Source organism: Protopterus annectens, chromosome 17.part0 (assembly GCF_019279795.1).
Source record: "Protopterus annectens isolate FY-2018-M chromosome 17.part0, PAN1.0, whole genome shotgun sequence".
Classification (NCBI taxonomy): Eukaryota; Metazoa; Chordata; order Ceratodontiformes; family Protopteridae; genus Protopterus; species Protopterus annectens.
The window spans coordinates 666,483,127-666,502,974 of NC_056751.1; the positions used below are offsets into that span (position 1 = coordinate 666,483,127).

At 43.4% G+C, this 19,848-nt stretch overlaps 1 protein-coding gene across 3 annotated transcripts in view; it reads right to left on the bottom strand.

The window, feature by feature from the left end:
* Positions 1 to 747: 747 nt before the first annotated feature.
* Positions 748 to 19,848, bottom strand: part of USF1 (upstream transcription factor 1) — a 931,515-nt gene continuing 912,414 nt past the window's right edge. For all 3 annotated transcript variants that reach the window (XM_044059392.1, XM_044059391.1, XM_044059393.1), the window contains one exon: positions 748 to 2,503. In XM_044059392.1, the coding sequence (XP_043915327.1) occupies positions 2,414 to 2,503 (90 nt within the window). In that variant the 3' untranslated portion in view covers positions 748 to 2,413. The remainder of the gene's footprint in view (positions 2,504 to 19,848) is intronic.

A 19,848-nucleotide genomic window follows, 5' to 3' on the forward strand; every position in this document is an offset into this window, starting at 1 on the left:
CAAATTAATAAGTTAAGAAGAAAAAAAATTCAAATAACCTAAAAAAACTTATGGCAAGAGAATCTGCTGCGGAGTAAAAAATTGCAATAGGGAACTATCTCAAAACTTTACAAAAGATAAGATACAGTTAAATTACAGTTTTAGTTTGCAAATCTCCACGTATACCCTGCTCACACTGTTTACTAGAAAAAACGCAAACTAATGCCCATTAAAAATAACCGTGTCAACACCACAGACCAATAATTCAGAACAGCAGCATTTTCACATGCAAAGCAATAAGACCAGTGTGGCATACAGGCAAATGAGCTAAACATTAAATCAATTACAACAATCCTATTTTCAGTTTTAAGACATTATTTAAAGAGGGAGTATATATTTACCACCTGAAGAGGTTACACAGACCACTAACATGGACTGTGACATAACACTGTATGTTTTTAACATTCCAGAATGGACCCGCTTTAAATTATACTTTGCAATATCAAAAATAAGGTCTTCATTTCTTGTTCAAGACTAACTGAACAAATTCAGTTCAATACTGTGATTAAATACTGCATAATTCAGACTGCTGTGGAGGAACAAGGTCCTGATTTTAGGGTTATGATTTGGAAAATTACACTGACACAGGACAGACTTTACAAGCATTAAACAATTCTCTTATAATAAATAATAACCTCTCAAAACAGTACTTGCTTAATACAATTAAACAATATGGTACTGTGCAAGAAAATCACTCTGGTCAAAGCATGAAGGAAACCAAAGACGTTTAACCTCTCAGTAAGTGGCATTCTTAGATAATGGCACCAGCAATGTGCTATTACACAACTTATCACATACATTTTCAGAGACTGATGTTAAGTATAATGTTAATGTTCCGCAGCATCACTCAGTGACTTACTGCTCAACCAGGTATGAATTTGCAAAGCCACTGCAGAACTGTTAATACTGGGCAAAGTCATAGCAAAATCAGGACTTTTAGGTGTCAATAACAACATTCCATACCAAGAGTTGTCATAAACAGTGTAAGAAGAGAAAGGTAAAATGGATTATGAGACTGCAAATCAGTTCAGCATGGCCACTGCCTCAAGCGTGGAAACACCAGGACACAAGAGCATATCAGTATGGATGTCAACTTGACAGAGAAGCACCTGAGCAGGAAGTGGTATTAAACAACTAGCTCATCTTGGAAGGGCTTCAACATGGGTGAAATCAAGGTGCTGCCTGTGGGTAAAGCTAACAAAGCCCTCTAACAGATCACAACTTTATAAAACATTGTTTCATAAAGACAAACAGTGCTGTGCAAAAGGCATTAGAACTTTATAATCATTCTTCAAGCAACAACATTAAAAAGAGATAAAACATGAATCAGAACTGATCTAAGGAGATATAACAGTGCTCTGCTGTTCATAGACTGCTCAAAACACAAAATGCAAACTCTTGAAAATCTATGTCCTTTAACAATATAATGCAGGGTTATGCTAAGAAGTTCTGTGGGTGTAAGGTCCACTTTTTTAATGGTGTTCAAAGGCTATTAAATTGTGCTATTAGAGCTTAAACAGTAAGTAAATCCTTGTTTTTTTTTTTTTTTTGTGAGGGGGGACACCTGTTGCTGATGTCTAGCTTGCTTACTGACCAACATTACATGAAGCACAGTAATAGTAGAACGATATTCTAATAATAAAGACAAGTCAAAGTACTAGCAGAAAGTGAATAACTACTCCAGTAACTAACGCAACTGTAGTGGACTGCCAGTTCTCTCCAAAAACTAATCCAATGGAACATCTTTACCAAGCTATCAAGAAAATGTCTTTCTAACCTGAAACAGCTAAACAACAATATCACGCAGGTACAGCAATGATGAAGAGACAGCTGCACTAGAATGGAGGGACATGGACACACCTGTAAGCAATGCTACGGTTTTTGCACCAAAAATCCATAAACAGTTGCAGTGTGTCGACATGTATGATTGAATTAGGAGATGACCAAAGGCTGCATATACTTTGAAAAACATAAATCTCTCCTTATTTATCTTCATATTAAATTTCTGAACTGAATTTTCCAGACGAAAAAGGGCAAAGTCTTCACAGTAGAAAAAAAAGGAAGATAAAAATACATTGAAAATAAAATAAATTAAGTTGGTCAGTGAATGAATAGCAAAAAAAAAAATAAATAAGCAGGCCAGCAAAAAAATATCAGATGTGAACACTTCATCTCATCCAAACAGGGGGGAAGCAAAAAAACAAATCATAAAATATAAAATGTACCAGGTTGTCTCTAAGATACAAAAAGGTTTCTCTAACTTGGCAATATATTTTTTTTCTTAAAATCAGGCAATAATCCTACAGCTGCTGCCTGGCCTGCTCACAAAATCTCATTCCATATCAAAGTTCTGTCATTGTTTTTTCTTCATGCATCAGGAGGTATCTGACTTGATGATGACTTCTATTCCATGCTGGCGGAGCTGTGATCGAAGTAGCATGTTCTTGGTCTTGATTTCTTCCAGCTTCAGATAGCAGGGGGAAAAAAAACAGCATTAATAGTGTGCAGTTTTGTTATACGCCAGTAATAAGCTAGTAAGACAATGGCACAGTCACTGCCACTGGAGACATTCATGGCTAAATACAGTGCACCTGACAGATACTTAAAAGCTGAAGTTCAGCAGTGGTTTGCACAATGACATACAGTACTATGACACTATACTATCTTGATTTTTCAAAACTAAAGTCTAAACAAAGAGCAATGTATGAACATTTTACCAATATACGCACAAAGAAACAAATATTAAAAAAGAATGAGCACAGGGCAGCACAAAATGAAACCAGTTATCACTGACAGTCAGACCCAGCCAAGGAGCTACAATGTCAGCTTTTAGGTTCATTCCACCATGGCATAAGAGTTGTACTCTTAAATTATTAGCTGATATGTGAAGATACCCCTCTTTGTTGAATTTATGACTGGACTTGTCACCTCTTACATTTCCATTTTATTTTTTTCCTTGAGAGATTCCTGCACTCTGGGACAAATGCCAAGAGGTCATATTGCTGCACTATAAGGTCTTCTGAGTGATAAATGCACTTTCTGCAAAAACAATGTCTTCTGAGTGATAAATGCACTTTCTGCAAAAACAATGAAGATTTGACACTGACAAGGTTAACAAATAATGTACTTGACCTAATTACAGAGATCTACGACAGCCAAGACTGAATGGAGGAATTATCCAAGCACAATAAAACAATGGCAGCATATCTGGGACCCACCAAGGAAGATATAGTTTTGTGACAAAATTTACTGCAACACTCGACATTGAAGCAGCAGGAACAGTGCTGCAGTAGTATTACCTATCAATGGGAAATTACAGGTGCACAACTTCTTTTCTAGTCCAACTTCCATACAGATGACTTAAGAGTAAAGCTATTTCTTCCTCCAGCTTAGGGCACTTGTCTGATGCATGGTTAAAGGAAAAAACAAACATAAGTCCAACTCCAAATGCATTGAAAAAGTCTTACACTTAAAAGCTCTGTGTTGTTGCCTTCTGTTTAATGTACCTTCATTAAAGTTTTGGACGTTGGACTTCTGTTTTTTTTTTGTTTTGTTTTTTGCTTTGATACTATTTACCTGAAGTTATTCGGCCACTAGAAGAGTTTTCCAAACAATGCACAGTTAAAGGAAGAGGACTTCACACCATTTTTTTATTCTTTTTCTTAATGCCATGTGCTTTCTGCCCCCATTTCTGCAGACCATCAACCTCCAACCAGACTCAGCCTATTCATTCTCCCATGCTGGCTCATTCAAGCCTATAGTGTCCATAGCTCCTTTTGGCATCCAGATATTTGCTGGGTCTGGCCTCCTTAACCAAATGGATCACCAATTAATAACAAGCACTACTAGAGAATGCAAGGTGGAAGTAACACAATGGCACTAAGACCATTAGTTATGAATGTTCTGCATTGGAGAAATCAACCACTTACTTCCCTTATTATTCATATTTTCATATTTATGTTCATACATTCATTACTGAGACACCGACATGTTATTGAGGGTCATAAGTGTGAAATGTCCTGGTCGGAGAAAGAAAAGTACTTCACTAATGTCCATTTCCAGTATCCTATGCTGGTGACATTGCAAGTTAGATGCTAGTAAGTATGGACATATGAAATATTTCCATATGGAAATAACATTTCAAAAATCATGTTTCTTACAAGCTACGATATGGCCATCAGATGAAACCTTAGATGATGCTGAAGAAAACTATCATTTGATATTTTGCACTCTAAGCTGCACATCTAGAAAGATACTCAAGGTTATTTATTTTTTTAATATACAAATAAACCTAATTGTTCATACTTTCTGTAATTATCTCAATAGGCATGAACAAAGACAGGAATTTTTTGCTGTCATGTAAAAGCTTATGTTTGGCTAGCAAAAGTACACTGACAACATAAATCTAGGTTGCACAGGTTCCAAGATACAACAATTTAGTGACACTTTAGAGAAGATTACAATTCTGGGTGTGTGTGCATAAAAATTAGTTGTGTAAAAAATTACCATAAAGATAGATGTCCTTCTCTTCTCTGTTGCAGTATTCTTTACATGTGGGAATTGCCTGCCAAGGTGACCTGATGTCAGCCAGTGTACCAAAGTCTTTAAATACAGTGAGGTGCACCGTTTTGTCTGATGTACGATGTTATCAGACATAAGACATAAACGTGATGTATGTGCACACCATCCTCAGAACTAAAGCCCCAGGCAGGGAGACAGTCCAAGGGATAGAGAATCAGTGCATCCAAGAACAGAAGGAAGTGGGGAAAGAGGGAGTGACAGAATACTGCAACAGAGAAGAGAAGGACATCTATCATTATGGTTAATTCTTACACAACTAATCTAGGTCCTATGTATCAGTTGCAGTATTCTTTATATGAGGAGAATAGCAAAGCTCATGCAGAAAGGGAGGTGGAAGTAGCATAAGAATTCTCCAGGAAACCATGGAGAATGGCCCTGACAAATCCTGCCCTAGATCTGGAAATAGAATCCAGTTTGTTTGGTGAAAGTGCGGACTGAGGTCCAAGTTGCTGCTTCTAGAATGGAGGCAGTGTCCAGCCCTTGAGGAAGAGACTGCCCTTATAGAGTGAGCCTCGACCATGACAGGAAGGGCTTTTCCATGGTAGGCATAGCAGAAAGAAATGGATTTGGAAATCCAGTTGGAAATGGTCTGCATAGTTACAGACAATCCCAGAGTCCTGGGGTGGAAAGACACAACTAGCTGGTCTGATTTCCTAAAAGCTTTAGTCCTGTGAAGGTAGAACCTGAGTTGTCTGCAAACAACGTGTGTGTAGGATCCTCTCACTATTGTTTTGGGGAAAGAGTAAAAAGGTAGGCAAATGAATGGCCTGGTTTATGGACAATTCATTAACTACTTTTGGCATGAAAGAAGGGTTGGTGCAAAGGGAAATCCTGTCTTTGTGGAAGATTAGAAAAGCTGGAGAAGCCATCAGGGCCTGAAGCTCCAAAACTCATCTCCTTTACATTTATGTGGTCTTTTCCCTGACGGTGGGGTGGGGGGGTGGGGGGGGTCCATTGTCCTTGAACTGTGTGTGGGCCTAGAGCTCCTCCCCAACCTGTATCTGAAGCATCTGTGTACAGGTCCTGAGTAGGGAGCACTGGGTGCATGGGAAGTCCTGGATTTATCTGCAGGTGTTGTATCCACCACTGGAGCATCTCATTGAGACAGGGTAGTAGTGGTATTGGAAATTCCAGTGAGTGGGCATGTTGATACCACAATGATTTCAGCAACCACTGGAATTTCCTTATGTGGAGCCTTGCCAGGGTAGGATAGGGATGGTAGAGGCCATCAATTCTAGGATTCAGTGAAACTGTCTTGCAGTAAAGTGCTTTAGGGGGAGAATCTCTGAGAAGACCAGAGAGATTTCATGGGCCTTTGGGGGGAGGGGGACACAATCATTTTGTCAGTTTGTAATCTGCACCCCAGAAACATATGATCTTGAGATGGGACGAGACTAGATTTGTTGAAGTTGGTGGTGAATTCCAGGCATTGCAAAATGGCCATAGCTGAGTGGAGGCTGTTTCTCAGTTCCTCCAGGGTTTTGACTTGGAAAAGAATATCATCCAGGTAAGGGAAGATCTGAATGCCTTGGAGTCTGCAGAAAGTGACCGCTGGTGCTACGCATTTTGTGAAGACACTCGGAGCTGCAGAAAGACCAAAAGGTAAGGCAGAGAACTGAAAATGACAGGATCCCACATAGAAGCATAGAAATTTCCTGAATTTGGGATGAATGGGAATATGGAGATAAGCATCTTTGTCTACGGATGCTCAGAAGGCATGAGGGAGGATCAGAGGGAAGAGGGTCTGAAAAGTTGTCATTTTGAAGGAAGACACTTTCAGAAAGGTGTTTAGATAAGAGAGGTCTTGGTTGGATCTCATAGGTAGGTACAAGGCTATCGGCCCTAGGGCCTACACAAGCCTAGTCAAAAAAGTACCCGGACATTCGCCACCCAAGAAAATTATTTTCCTGTGCCCCTGTTGAGCAGAGCCACAGAGGTGATCCCCAGGGTGAATTCCTATTTCCCACCAATCATCAAGATTTTTCTTGAAGAGTGCTAATGATGAGATTTGTTTGATATACATAGGTAGTTTGTTCTAGAGTATGGGAAGTCTCTGGGACAGGAATCTATCCCTCCAGCATGTTCTGTTTATTGTGGTGACAAGGTTTAGGTCTCTAGAGCGTGCATCTTGGATGGATTGGGATTTCTTTAAGTGGAGCATGTCCAACAGCTCTGGGTTTGACATAGCTTTGTATGTTAGGCAGAGATCGCCTCTGAGTAGGCGATATGCGACAGAGTAAAGCTGGAGTTTTTTGAGACGGTCTGCGTAGGGCATCTGTTTGAGGCCAGTAATCCTCTTTGTGAGGTATTTCTGTGGCTTTTTCAGTTGTTGTAGACGTCTTGTGAGGTACATACAGTACAGTTTTGTACCTACCATAAATGTAGATGTCCGATAGGTATGCATCTGCAGTCATCACATATGGGTTGTCCTGCCTCAGGCAGCCCTTCGGTCGGCCGGATTCCAAAGTCTGGGTCCGGCGTCGGCTGATGTCGCCCCTTCCCCGACGTCAGAGCGCCTGGGGTATAAAAGCGTCAGCCAACGCCATCTTCCTCAGTTTTTCTTGCCCCAGATGCCAGGTGCCCTCTAAGGAAGGCTAAATTTGGAGAAATGCAATAAATTCCAAACATGCACAAAAATATATACATATATAAAAACAAATACACCATAATAGATAACCCCAGCTAGCTATGAGAGGGGAATGTACCCAAGAAATACCACAGAGGGGAAGGAGGGAGGGTAAACCTGACTGCAGATGCATACCTATCGGACATCTACATTTATGGTAGGTACAAAACTGTACTATGTCCTTCAAGGAAGCATCTGCAGTCATCACATATGGGTAGAATACCATAGCCAATCTGGGGGTGGAGGATCTATGTAAAGGATGGTGTAGCTAAAATGCCCTGCAGGACTGCCGTAGCAAAGCCTGCCCTGGATCTGGAAAATAAAGGTAAGTTGTAATGCTTGGAAAATGTATGCATGGAGCTCCATGTAGCAGCTTCTAAAATGTCCTTGGTAGCCACCCCTCTTAAGAAGGCTGTGGAGGTGGCTGTGGCTCTGGTCGAATGAGGCCTAATGTTAGCTGGCGCAGTTTTTCCATGAACGGAGTAACAGAAACGAATGCAATTCCCTATCCATTTTGAAATTGTCTGTTTTGAAATTGCTTTTCCTTGTGCACCAGCAGCATATGCTACAAACAACTGGTCAGTTTGTCTGTAATTGTTTGTTCTGTCCAAGTAGTAGTAGCGCAACTGTCTGTGTATGTCCAGGGTGTGCAGAAGCTTTTCCCCTTTGTTTTGTGGATTTGGAAAGAAGGTAGGCAGGTGAATAGCTTGGTTTAATGAGACCCTAGATACCATCTTTGGCATAAATGAAGGATTGGTTCTCAATGAGACTCTGTCTTGATGAAAATTAAGAAATGACTGTACTGCCATGAGGGCCTGTAACCCAGATACTCTTCTTGCTGAGGTTATGGCCAGAAGGAAGGCAGTCTTCCAAGAGAGGAACTGTAGTTCTGCAGATGCTGCTGGTTCAAAGGGAGGCAGTGTTAGTTTTTCCAACACGAAGTTAAGGTCCCAAGTAGGCAGTGGTGGTTTCCTTGGAGGATTGATGTTCTTAATTCCTCTTAGAAACTGTCTTAGCAGAGGATGAGAGAAGACCGGTGGATCAGTATTGTACTCTGCTGAAATTGCTGAAGCATGAATTTTAATGGAAGAGTAAGACAGGCCATTGTGGAGCATTTCTGCTAAATATTCCAGGATATGTGCCATGTTCATAACTGTTGCATCTAGGCCCTTTGAGGTGCTCCAGGTGTGAAATCTTTTCCATTTTGCTGAGTATGCCTTTCTTGTGGAAGGCCTGCGAGCTTCCATGATGATATCCTTCACTCTCTTGGATAGCTTATCCTGGTGATGAGTCGAGGTATTTTCCAGGCAGCTAGCTGTAATGTTTTCAGGTTGGAATGCAGAGTTTTGTAATTGTGCTGTGTCAGGAGAAGCGGCTATTGTGGCAGAAGCCATGGTTTTGTCCGTGACGTGCTCTTTAGCAATGGGTACCAGTGCTGTCTTGGCCAGTCCGGAGCTATCAGAATCACTCTTGGCTGCTCTGCCCTGATCTTCAGTAAGACCTTGGTCATTAATGGAAGAGGTGGGAATGCATACACTGTTAGAGCTCTCCAGCTGAAAGAGAGGGCGTCCACTTTCCATGCTTGTGGGTGGTATGTCCTTGTGCAGAATTTGTCCAGCTGATGATTGTGTGGGGAGGCAAAGAGGTCTATGTCCGGTCTCCCCCATGATTGTGTTATCTGATGGAAGATGTCTGGGTGCAGCATCCATTCATGTGCATCCATGATGTTCCTGCTTAAGCTGTCCGCCAGTATATTGTCCTTTCCTGGTACAAACTGGGAATGCAGCTGCATATTGAGAGTCATGGAAAGTTCCCATAGATTCATTGCCAGTCTGCAAAGAGGGTAGGAATGGGTGCCTCCTTGCTTGTTTATGTACCACATAACTGTAGTGTTGTCTGTCCTTATTAGCAGGTGGCTTTGATGTAGAAATAACTTGAAGGCCTCGATTGCATGCATCACTGCCAGCATTTCCTTTTGGTTTATGTGCATGCGTAGCTCTTTTTGTGACCATAGTCCTTGAATGCATCTTCCTTCCATGTGCGCTCCCCATCCATGGTCTGAAGCGTCCGTTGTAATGGTTTGGCTGGCTATTGGTTTGCTGAAGGGCAAACCCCTGTTTGACTGGCTTGCTTGAGCCCACCACAGAAATTCCCTTTGAAGGCATGGGATGAGTGGTATCAAAGTTTCCAAGCTGTGACTGTGCTGAGTCCATAAACTCCTTAGGTACCATTGGAGTTTCCTCATATGTAGCCTTGCTTGAGGAATCAGAAGAATGCAAGAAGCCATGTAACCCAGGGCCTGCAGGATTTTCCTTGCAGTCAGCTGAGTTTGTCTTGACAGGTTTTTGAAGTAATCCGGTAGTTGGTTTTGTTTTTCTTCTGTGAGGAAAGCCATTTGGGTGGTTGTGTCTAGATCCGCACCCAGAAAAGTTATTCTTTGGGATGGTACAAGTCTTGACTTGTGAATGTTGACTGTATATCCCAAGGCCTGAAGAAGACAGATGGCATAATTCAAGTGTTTTACCAAAATTTGTCGGCTGTCCGCTTGTATAAGGCAATCGTCCAGATACGGGTATATTTGCATCCCCTGAAGTCTGCAGTGTGCAATTACTGATGCCAGGCATTTTGTGAATACTCTGGGCGCAGTAGATAAGCCAAAGGGCAATGCTGAGAATTGATAATGCTCTGAACCTGCAAGAAATCTGAGGTGTCTTCTGCAGCTTTGTCTGATAGGGACATGCAGGTATGCCTCCTTGAGGTCCAGAGTTACCAGCCAAGACCCCTTGCCCAGCATGGGAAGGAGTTGCTGTAGAGTCAGCATTTTGAATTTTGGCACAAAGAGATAAGTATTTAGTGTGGACAAGTCGAGAATAGGCCTCCATTGCTTTTCTTTTCTTGGAACAAGGAAGAGTCTGGAATAAAATCCTTGGCCTTGTTCTGCGAGAGGAACCTTTTCTATTGCTTTAATTTTCATTAAGTTGGAGATTTGTTTCAAAGCCTCTGCCCTTTGATTTGGTGGCAGGTCTGGCATGCCTTTTCTTTTCGGTAATGTGTGGAAATGGAACCTGTATCCTTTGTCTATTATTTGTAGTGTCCATTTGTCCCTTGTAATAATGTGCCAATTTTCTGAAAATAAGGAAAGCTTTCCGCCCAAAGGTGCTTCCAATTGAGCCCTGGTTGGCGGTGTCAAAGTAAAGTCATCGAGTCTGTCCTTGTGCAGCAGTTGTAGGCCCTGCACTACCTCTCTGGTTGGGATGCTGCCATTGACGTCCTCTGTAGGAGCCTCTAACTTGCCCTCTACCTCTGGCACGCCTGTTCTTGCCTCTCTGAAATCTGTCTGTGTCTGGAAAGGACCAGTTCTTGGAAGGCCAATTTCTGCTGAATCTAGGTGGTTGGATTTGCATAAAATCTTTGACTGTTTGTACAGATTTTGCCTTTTCTTCAAATTTCTTTAAGACCTCCTGAGCACTGGAGCCAAATAACTTTTGCTTTTCCAGTGGAGCGTCCAGAAGCTTTGCTTTAACATGGTCTGGCAGAGATTGTTCCTTCAGCCAAGCATGCCTACGTATGACTGCACCTGTCATAGCTGACCTACATGAAGCTTCCAATGCATCATAACCACACTGCAAGAAATGGTTGCTAACCTGTTGAGAGTTATGTACCAGATCCTGAAGTGATTTGCGATCTAGGGGTTCAGGTGAAGACAGCTTTTTATGCATTTCATCTAACAAATATTCTTGGTACTGTATCATATGAAATTGACAGTTTAAAGCCCTCATAGAAAGAGTAGCAGAAGTATACACTTTTTTACCCCATCGCTCTAAAGCCCTGGACTCCCTTTCAGAGGGGAGTGGATTTTTTGTAGTGACAGCTGCAACCCCTTTAGGGCCCTGGGAGATAGTTTCTGGATCAGCAGAGTGGGCCTTGCAAAGGAAAAGGTGTGATTCCGGGACCCTGTAGTACCTATCGGGTTTGGCAGGAGCCGGAGGGAGAGTGTCAGGGGTTGTGCTAGATTCAGAGTACACATCATCAATGACATTCAAAACAGGGGGAATAGCCAAAGGTCTATATTGAGGCAAATGCAAGAAGGTCCTTAATCTCTTCCTGGAATCAGAGAATTCCTGGCCCTGCCATTGGAAATGCTCCCTCATAGTGTGCAGAGTTTCCCCAAAAGACAGTCCTTCAGGAGGGGAGGCCGAAGGGATAGATTCCTCTGCATCTGAATCCTCGTAGGCCAGGAAAGCCTCCTCCTGGTAGTCCGAGGGAGCAGAGCCATCAGAGGCCTCATCTGAGGAGAGGGGATCAGAGGGCTCAACCCTGGGCCTTTTTTCTGTAGGAGGTTGAGAGCCCCTGTCCGGATGAGGCTGAGAGCCCCTAATTAATGAAATAAGGTCCTCTGCTAGACTAAGGATCTGAGAACCTGTAGTGGGTCCCTGGGAGATAACCCTGGGAGGCATAGATTTTGAGTGTTTAGCAGCTTTAGCCCTAGAGAATGCCTTAATAGACATGGATGCAGGAGGCCTGGCTGCACCACGTGCTGGTGTAGTTTTGTCTAAGGGAATGGTGTCGGAAGGTTCCTGGACACCAGATTCCAATGGAGATTCAACAACCGATACAGTAATGGCCTCCGGGGCTGAGGTTGTCGGTTGTATGGTTTCGATGGACGGTAGTACCAAGGACTCGGTTTCAGCCAAGACCGAGACACTCGCGGTATGCCTGGCCGTGATTTTAGCCGAAACCGCGGACCACGTGTGTCGGTCCTTGTCCTTCCGTTTCTGTATTAAATGTGTAGTCGGAGTCTCCGACGGCATTTTGTAAGCAAAACTAGCCCCAAAAAATTCCTCTGCAAACTCCGACCGACGTCTTAGAGTGCGTCGGTTGAAGGAAGCACAGGCGGAACAGGCCGAGATGTCGTGGTCTGGGCCTAGGCAAGGTAGGCAGTAAGAGTGGAAATCCTTACGAGGTATTTGTTTCCCACAAGTTAAGCAATTATTAATTTTATCTGACATCGGCTGAGGCAAGAGAGAGTCCCCAACGGGGTACTTAGCTTTTGAAGTCTTCGGTTTAGCTGAATTACAGGAGCTGGCCGACTGGCACTTGCGAACTGCTTCTGCTTCGGGCACCACGCGGCAAGAAAGACTGTGGAAGATGGCGTCGGCTGACGCTTTTATACCCCAGGCGCTCTGACGTCGGGGAAGGGGCAACATCAGCCAACACCGGACCCAGACTTTGGAATCCGGCCGTCCGAAGGGCTGCCTGAGGCAGGACAACACATATGTGATGACTGCAGATGCATCCTTGAAGGACATCAAAAGGGGTGTTGTACTCTATTAATGGGTATAATGAGTGACGAGTAGAGGGGAACAATGAACTCTTTTTTCCTGGCTGAGAAACTTTTGTGATGAGGTGTGCCACGTAGAAGGATTTCCTGACTACTGTGGCACTGTGACTATCAAAGGAGAGACTACTGTCCACCTGTGTCCCAAGGTCTCATCACACGTCCGGTGTTAAGTAGACTACCACCTATGTGGTAGCTCATGTGTACAGAGTTTTTACCAAAGGGGATGACAATGCACTTTTTGGCGCTAAGCTTGAGGCCATGGCTTTGACACCAGGCATCTGTCTCAGTGAGGCCCTTTTGTGGGATGTCCACATTGTTAAGAGTTTCAATTATGGCTCCTAGCTTGCAGTCATCTGCGAATGTCGTTAGCCAAAGACCTGTGTTAGCCTGTACTTCAGAAAAGTAGATACTAAACAGGAGAGGACCCAAGACTGAACCCTGTGGTACTCCACTTTTCACTGGTCTGAAGTTGGATTTGGAGTCTGCTACTTTCACAGTGTGGGCTCTGTCAGTGAGTCAGTTGGCAACCCATCTTATGACAGGGATTTAGATCTAGTTTAGTGAGTTTATCTATAATTCCAGAGTGGGGGATGGTGTCAAAAGTCTTGGCAAGATCTAGATAGGCTGTGTGAACCACCTTACCTTCGTCTACGGCTTCAGTGACTGCTTCAAAGAAGTCAATCAGGTTTAGGAGACATGATCTGCCTTTTACAAACCCGAACTGGGTGGGGGTCCAGAGTTTGGAGATTGCCAATGTCTTTGTTTATAAGTTCCATGATGATACGTTCCATGGCCTTGCAGACCAGGCTTGTTAGGCTAATGGGGCGGTAGTTCCCGGGTTCCGTGGTGGCACCCCCTTTTGTGGAGTGGAATAATTGTCGCTGTGCTCCTTTCAGTAGGCACAAAGCCTGAGGTGAGGCTATGATTGAACATGGTGCTTAAGTGGGGTGCCAGTTCATTCTGTAGTTCATGTAGAACGCAGCCTGGGATGCTGAACTTTGCATTCTTCCAGTTTAGACATGGGCCCTTAAGGCGGTGGGGGTGGGGTAAAGTTAGCAATGAACATATCTAACAGGATATTGGCAATACCAGTTGGTTCCATATACTTAGTGCCATTGTGCTGTAACTCAGAGCAGATCTGAGTGTTGCCATCGAGATTCTTGATATAGCTATAGAATTCTTTGTGTTTGTCTTTAAAATCAGTGGCGATTTTGTTTTCATAACTAGCTTTGGAGGACTTTATGAGGGATCTCAGCTTCTTACGGAGGCTGACCAGGGAGTTCTTCCAGGCATGGGATTTTACTCTTTTTTGCAACAGTTTCTTTCTTCTGTTGTAGTGTTTGTTTATGGCAGGGGACCATCAGATTGGCTTCCTGTTTTTGGAGGACAGCATCTTGGTTCTGTTAGAGATAGCACGAAATCTATGCACTTGTGTAAGTGCTTATAAAGTGCATGTGTGTATGATTCAGCAGTCATACGTCTATTGTCCGTCTGCATGGGTGTCGTGAAGTTTGCCATTTCTGTCTTATGAAGAATAAAGTTGGCTTTGGAGAAATTATTTACAGTAGTTTCCCTAATGGGGGGGTTGGGGCGGGATGTGGATGTCTACACCGATTAGCTTGTGGTCGGATCTGACCAACGAGGAATTGACCTCTGGTGTGGAATGTCGGTCGCCCATGTTGGTAATGACCAGGTCTAGGATATTGCTGGCCCTGGTGGGGGTGTGGATAAGTTGATCCAAGGTGTTGGAATTTATGAATTCCAGAAAACGTTGAGCAAAAGAATTGGTACATGAGTAGTTTTCCCAGTTAATGGTGGGGTAGTTGAAATCGCCCATTATTAGGGTGTTGGGTTGTACCCTAATATTTTCCAGTGTATCAAGAAATGAGGAGTGGGAATCCTGGGGCATGGTGGGGATCTGTAGCACGTTACAATTTGGACTGCGGTCTTGCCCAGAGTTAGTTGCACTTGGATAATCTCAGATGCATTATGCTGAGCAACTAGCCTGGAGGTGTGGATATCCTTAATGAATATGGACACGCCTCCACCTTTAGTGTTTCGGTCCAGGTTAGGTGGCCGAAAGGTGTGGTATGAATTATAGCCTGGTAATGCAGGGGTGCTCTCTGGAGCCTTGAACTAGGTCTCTGTCACTGCACAGATGTCAATGTTCTCCATTTTAAGGACTGCCTTGAGTGAATGCATTTTGAGGTTTAGACTTCTAGCACCGAGTAGCATTACCCTCAAATTTTGCTTGCATGTACCTGTTACGGTGGTGAATTTGTCATTTGAACCTTGCATAAAAAAGGCACTATAGGGGTGGCATGAGCCTTAGCCAGTGCCTGGAATCCCAAGATCGACAGGTGCAGGCCATCTCTGGCAAAGCATCGTGGTCTGTCGATCATGTCATCCCAGGCAGACAGATACTGGATCCCCTTAGAATGACACCAGAAGCTTAGCTAATTGTTGAAGTGAATCATTTTGTCCTTGTACTGTGGTATCATTCTGGGTGATGGCAGGATGGTACTTAGGGCTAGGGTCATACCTGCCTGGGCTAATCGGAGAGCTTCTCCATGTCTCTTTTCATGTAGTCCAGGGAGGTACGTCTCCGGTCATTCACACCAACATGGACAATAACAGTCATATTTGTACTTGTTGTGGAGTGACCTGAGTACGTGCGTTATGTGGTGGATCCTGGCACCCGACAGGCAGCTGACAGTAACTTTCTCCTTGGTTAGCCTGGTGAGTGGAACATCAGTGTGCCTGACTATAGAGTCACCTATGACTAGAGTGTTGTGTATGTTGTTATGCCTTATGGGCTGTGGTTGAGTGGCACACTGAATTTGTAGGCTATATGTCATTTGGGTTTTGTTAGGGGGTGGAGGTTGCATGCGTTTCTGCTTTGGAGGTCTCCCTTGCTTGAGCAGATTTTTACTGAGAGCCTCCGCGAATGTAGGTGTGTTTTGTGTTACTATGTGTGTTTTTTGGTGGTGTAGGTTTTGAGGGACTATGTAATGAGTGTGGTGTGGTGCAAGTGTTTACCTTCTCCTCTTGACTGTCTAGTCCAGTCTTGGGTGAAGAGAGCTTTGCTTCCAGTTTGGCTATATAAGTGCATCTCCCATAGGCTGCAGTGTTGGGTGGTAGGAGGAGAGGGTTGTCTGTGTACATGAGGCAATTGTTGCATTGCCCCAAGATGCCCAGATTCATCAGGTAGACAGGAGAAAACAATGGGAGCTGACCCTTAGACATGCCTGGATAGGTGCTTATTTATTAAGTACTAAAAACTGTTTTCCTCTAGACAAGTGAGGAAAGTTGAGTGCTGTAGTAATATTTAGCTTATTTAGTGCTTACAATGAGTTCTGAACAAGTGCTGAGCTCAAAGAAACAAATTTGAGTGATACAACTAAAAAACTGGCTAGTTTTAAGGGAAAATTTGAAGAGTAGATTTTATGGCAGTGGGAATAGTTTAACCCTAGCTAAGCGGCGATGCATAAAGTGTTTTTTTGTTTTTTTATATAACAGTAGCACATGAGCAAACTGATTTAAACAAATTAAGCAATAAAAAGCTAAAAACTGAGCCCCGTTCCAGCAGTCTTCGATCAGACAAGTTCTAATAGCACACTCCTGCCACTAGGGTGCAGGGGAACCTTCTCCAAAAAAAGATGGTCTGGATTAGTGCTCAAGTTATACAAACAAAGCTAGATTCAGCAGGTCTGAATTTAGTCTATGCTACAGCAAACAAGGCGTACCAATTTCAGAAAGAAACTGTTCAAATAAGCAGGCACAATAAGCCTTTAATCAGAAACTTCCAGCTCAGAAGGGCAGAATCTACCCCCTACTTCCCACAAGAGTGCAGACCACGCCTTCTTAACGTAAAATAACTGGCCCGAAGCCCAAGTGCTTAAACCAGAACTAATACACTTTTAGAATAACAGACACTAAGCCGTGGTCCTTCCTTTTTGGGAACCAAGAACATGCGTGAATAAAAGCCTGTTCCTTTTTGGGGAGAGAGCGCAGGTTGTATTGTGCTCTATTCTAACGGGTTTTCTAATATTGGAGTGGAGAGGTTTCTATTCTTTTGGAGGTTGAGGGAAACCCCTGAAAGGAGGCACAGGGTGCCAAAACCATAAATGATCTGTTTTTGATGATACTGAGGACTCAAATGTCTTGAGTAATGGATTCCCAAGTGGGAAGGGAGAGGGGTAGTTGTGTGAGGGGTCATTTCTAAGGAGTCGAGAGAAAGAGTCTGTTCTATCAGGATAGGGCTGCTTAGCCACCTGGGAAGCAACTGAAGAAGCAGAGAACTGATGGAGTTTCTTGCTCCATTTGGAGGGTTTGGACTGGGGGGTCTGGGATTGCCTGCGGACAAAGACCTGTTTTCCAGGATAGTTCCTATGAAACTTAGCCACTGCAGAGACCAAGATATGTTTAAGGTCTTTTAACTCCTTGCTTTGTTCCCGCAGAGACTTGAAGAGTTTGGCAGATGGCTTACCAAATAAAGTGGTGTTGTCAAGGGGAGTATCCATAAGCTCAGTCTTGATGTGCTCAGGGAGGGGTTGAAGCCTCAACCAGGCAAATCTTCTTAATGTTGAGGAAGAAGCTGCAGTTCTGGAGGTAGCCTCAACGGCATCACAGCTGCATTTGATACATTGTTGGGCCACCTGAGAGGGATGCAGCAATAAGGGAAGATGCCAAAGCTTTGTTCTCTAAATCTGGCATGTCAGATACTATCTTAGACAATTGCGTCATAAGTTCCATGGTGTACTTAGTCATGTGGTCTGGTAATTCAGAGCCCTGAAAGCCAAGGTTGCTGAAGTATATATTGTATTTGTTTCTTTAGTATTTATTTATTTGCAGTTTGCCAGGATAGTCCACTGAGCTACAAAGAGCCCGTTTTCAATGAGTCCTGGGGAAAAAAGTTCCAGAAAAATACAAATACATAGTACACATTGCACATACACACTACAGATTATCTCATAGGGATACAAAGTAAATATGAAAAGAAAAGGTTAACAATGACAGAATACATCAGTATAGTTCATTAAACAACAATAAAAATTATTATTATTTTTTTTTTTTTTTTTAACAAAAGTAGCAACATAAGATAACTGTTAAGTAGTTGGTCAAATAGTTTAATGGAGTTGTGGAACTACAGGAGGCAGTGATGGCGTATTTAGTTCTAGGAGAGTAGGAAAAGTACAGTTTTGTACCTACCATAAATGTAGATGTTCGAGTGTTCACACTGCTGCAGTCATCACTGTTGGGTTATCCTGCCGTCAGGCGGTCCCGCAGTCGGCCTGAGTTCCAAAGTCTTGGTCCGGCGTCGGTTGCTATCGCTTCTTCCCTGACGTCAGTGCGCCAGGGGTATATAAGATGCATCCGATGCCATTTTCTTCAGTTTTTCTTGCCCTAGATGTCAGGTGCCCCCAACAGGTAGGCAATACATATTGCTATATGAAAATATACATATAAAAATAAAACAATACCTTCAGTCACAAGCAAATACACCACAGAGGTTGTATAGGATAGAAAGGAATAGATAAGTCAAGCTAGTACAGAGGGGATGGAGGAAGGGTAACCTGGACTGTAGCAGTGTGAACACTCGAACATCTACATTTATGGTAGGTACAAAACTGTACTATGTTCATTGTGTTACACTGCTGCAGTCATCACTGTTGGGTTGAATCCTAAAGCTAAGGATGGGTGGTGGAACTAAACAGGGTTTGGAGAGGCAAGTAGGCCCTGCAGAACTGCAGTGGCAAAGCCAGCTCTGGTTTTAGAGTATAGAGGTAAGTGACAGTGCTTGGTGAAGGTGTGCACTGAACTCCAAGTGGCAGCCTCCAAAATATCCTTGGTTGGTACCCCTCTGAGGAAGGCCACTGATGTTGCTGTAGCCCTGGTGGAATGGGACCTGATGTTACCAGGCACAGATTTCCCATGGTGTGTGTAGCAGAAACGGATACAATGTCCTATCCATTTTGAAATGGTCTGTTTTGAGATGGCTTTTCCTTGAGATCCTGCAGCATAGGATACAAACAGCCGGTCAGATTTTCTGAAAGCCTTAGTTTTATCCAAGTAGTAAAGTAATTACCTGTGAATGTCCAAAGAGTGTAGGAGCCTTTCCCCTTTGTTCTGGGGGTTTGGATAAAAGGTGGGCAAATGAATGGTTTTGGTTTAGGGCCACAATGGATACCACCTTTGGCATAAAGGAAGGGTTAGTTCGTAAAGAGACTCTGTCTTGATGAAATATAATGAAAGGCTCCACTGCCATTAGGGCCTGTAGTTCTGAGACTCTTCGTGCTGAAGTTATTGCTAGCAGCAGGGCAGTTTTCCATGATAGGAACTGTAGATCAGCAGTGAAAGCTGGTTCAAAGGGCGGAAGTGTTAGCTTTTCCAGAACAAAGTTGAGATCCCAAGTTGGTGTTGGTGCTCTCTGGGGCGGTCTTATGTTCTTAGCCCCTCTGAGGAACTGTCTTAGTAATGGATGTGAAAATATAGGAGGATCTGTGTTGTACTGAGCTGAAATAGCGGAGGTGTGGATCTTAATAGATGAGAAGGAAAGTCCTTTGTGCAACATCTCAGTTAAATATTGAAGAATCTGAGGAATATTTGTGACAAGGGGATTTTGGCCCTTAGCCTGGTTCCAGGCGCAGAATATTTTCCATTTATCTGAATAGACTTTCCTGGTGCTGGGCCTCCTGGCCTCCAGAATGACGTCCATCACAGCTTTAGAGAGAAGTGTTGACTGGTTATTTAGGCAATTTGTCATGCAGCCAGATTTAAAGTCTTGAGCTGGCTGTGTAGAATCTGATTGTTTTGCTGAGTGACCAGGTGAGGAATTGTAGGCAAAATCCATGGTGGGCCTTGAGCCATGTTCCTTAGTACTGGATACCAGTGTTGGCGAGACCAGTCTGGAGCAATGAGTATAATTTGTGGCCTCTCTAATCTGGCTTTCAGCAGCACCTTTGCCAGAAGAGGCAGTGGAGGAAAGGCATACACTGTCAATGTTTTCCAACTGAATGAGAGGGCGTCCACTTTCCAAGCTAGTGTGTGGCATGCCCTTGTGCAGAATTTCCGTAGTTGGTAGTTTTGGGGGGAAGCAAACAGATCTATGTCTGGGCACCCCCATTTTTGAGTTATTGCGAATACTTGTGGATCTAGTTTCCACTCGTGAGGATCTGTGATGTGTCTGCTTAGATTGCCTGCCAGTGTGTTTTTCATTCCTGGCAGGAATTGTGCTTGTAGTTGAACTTGGTAGGTCAGT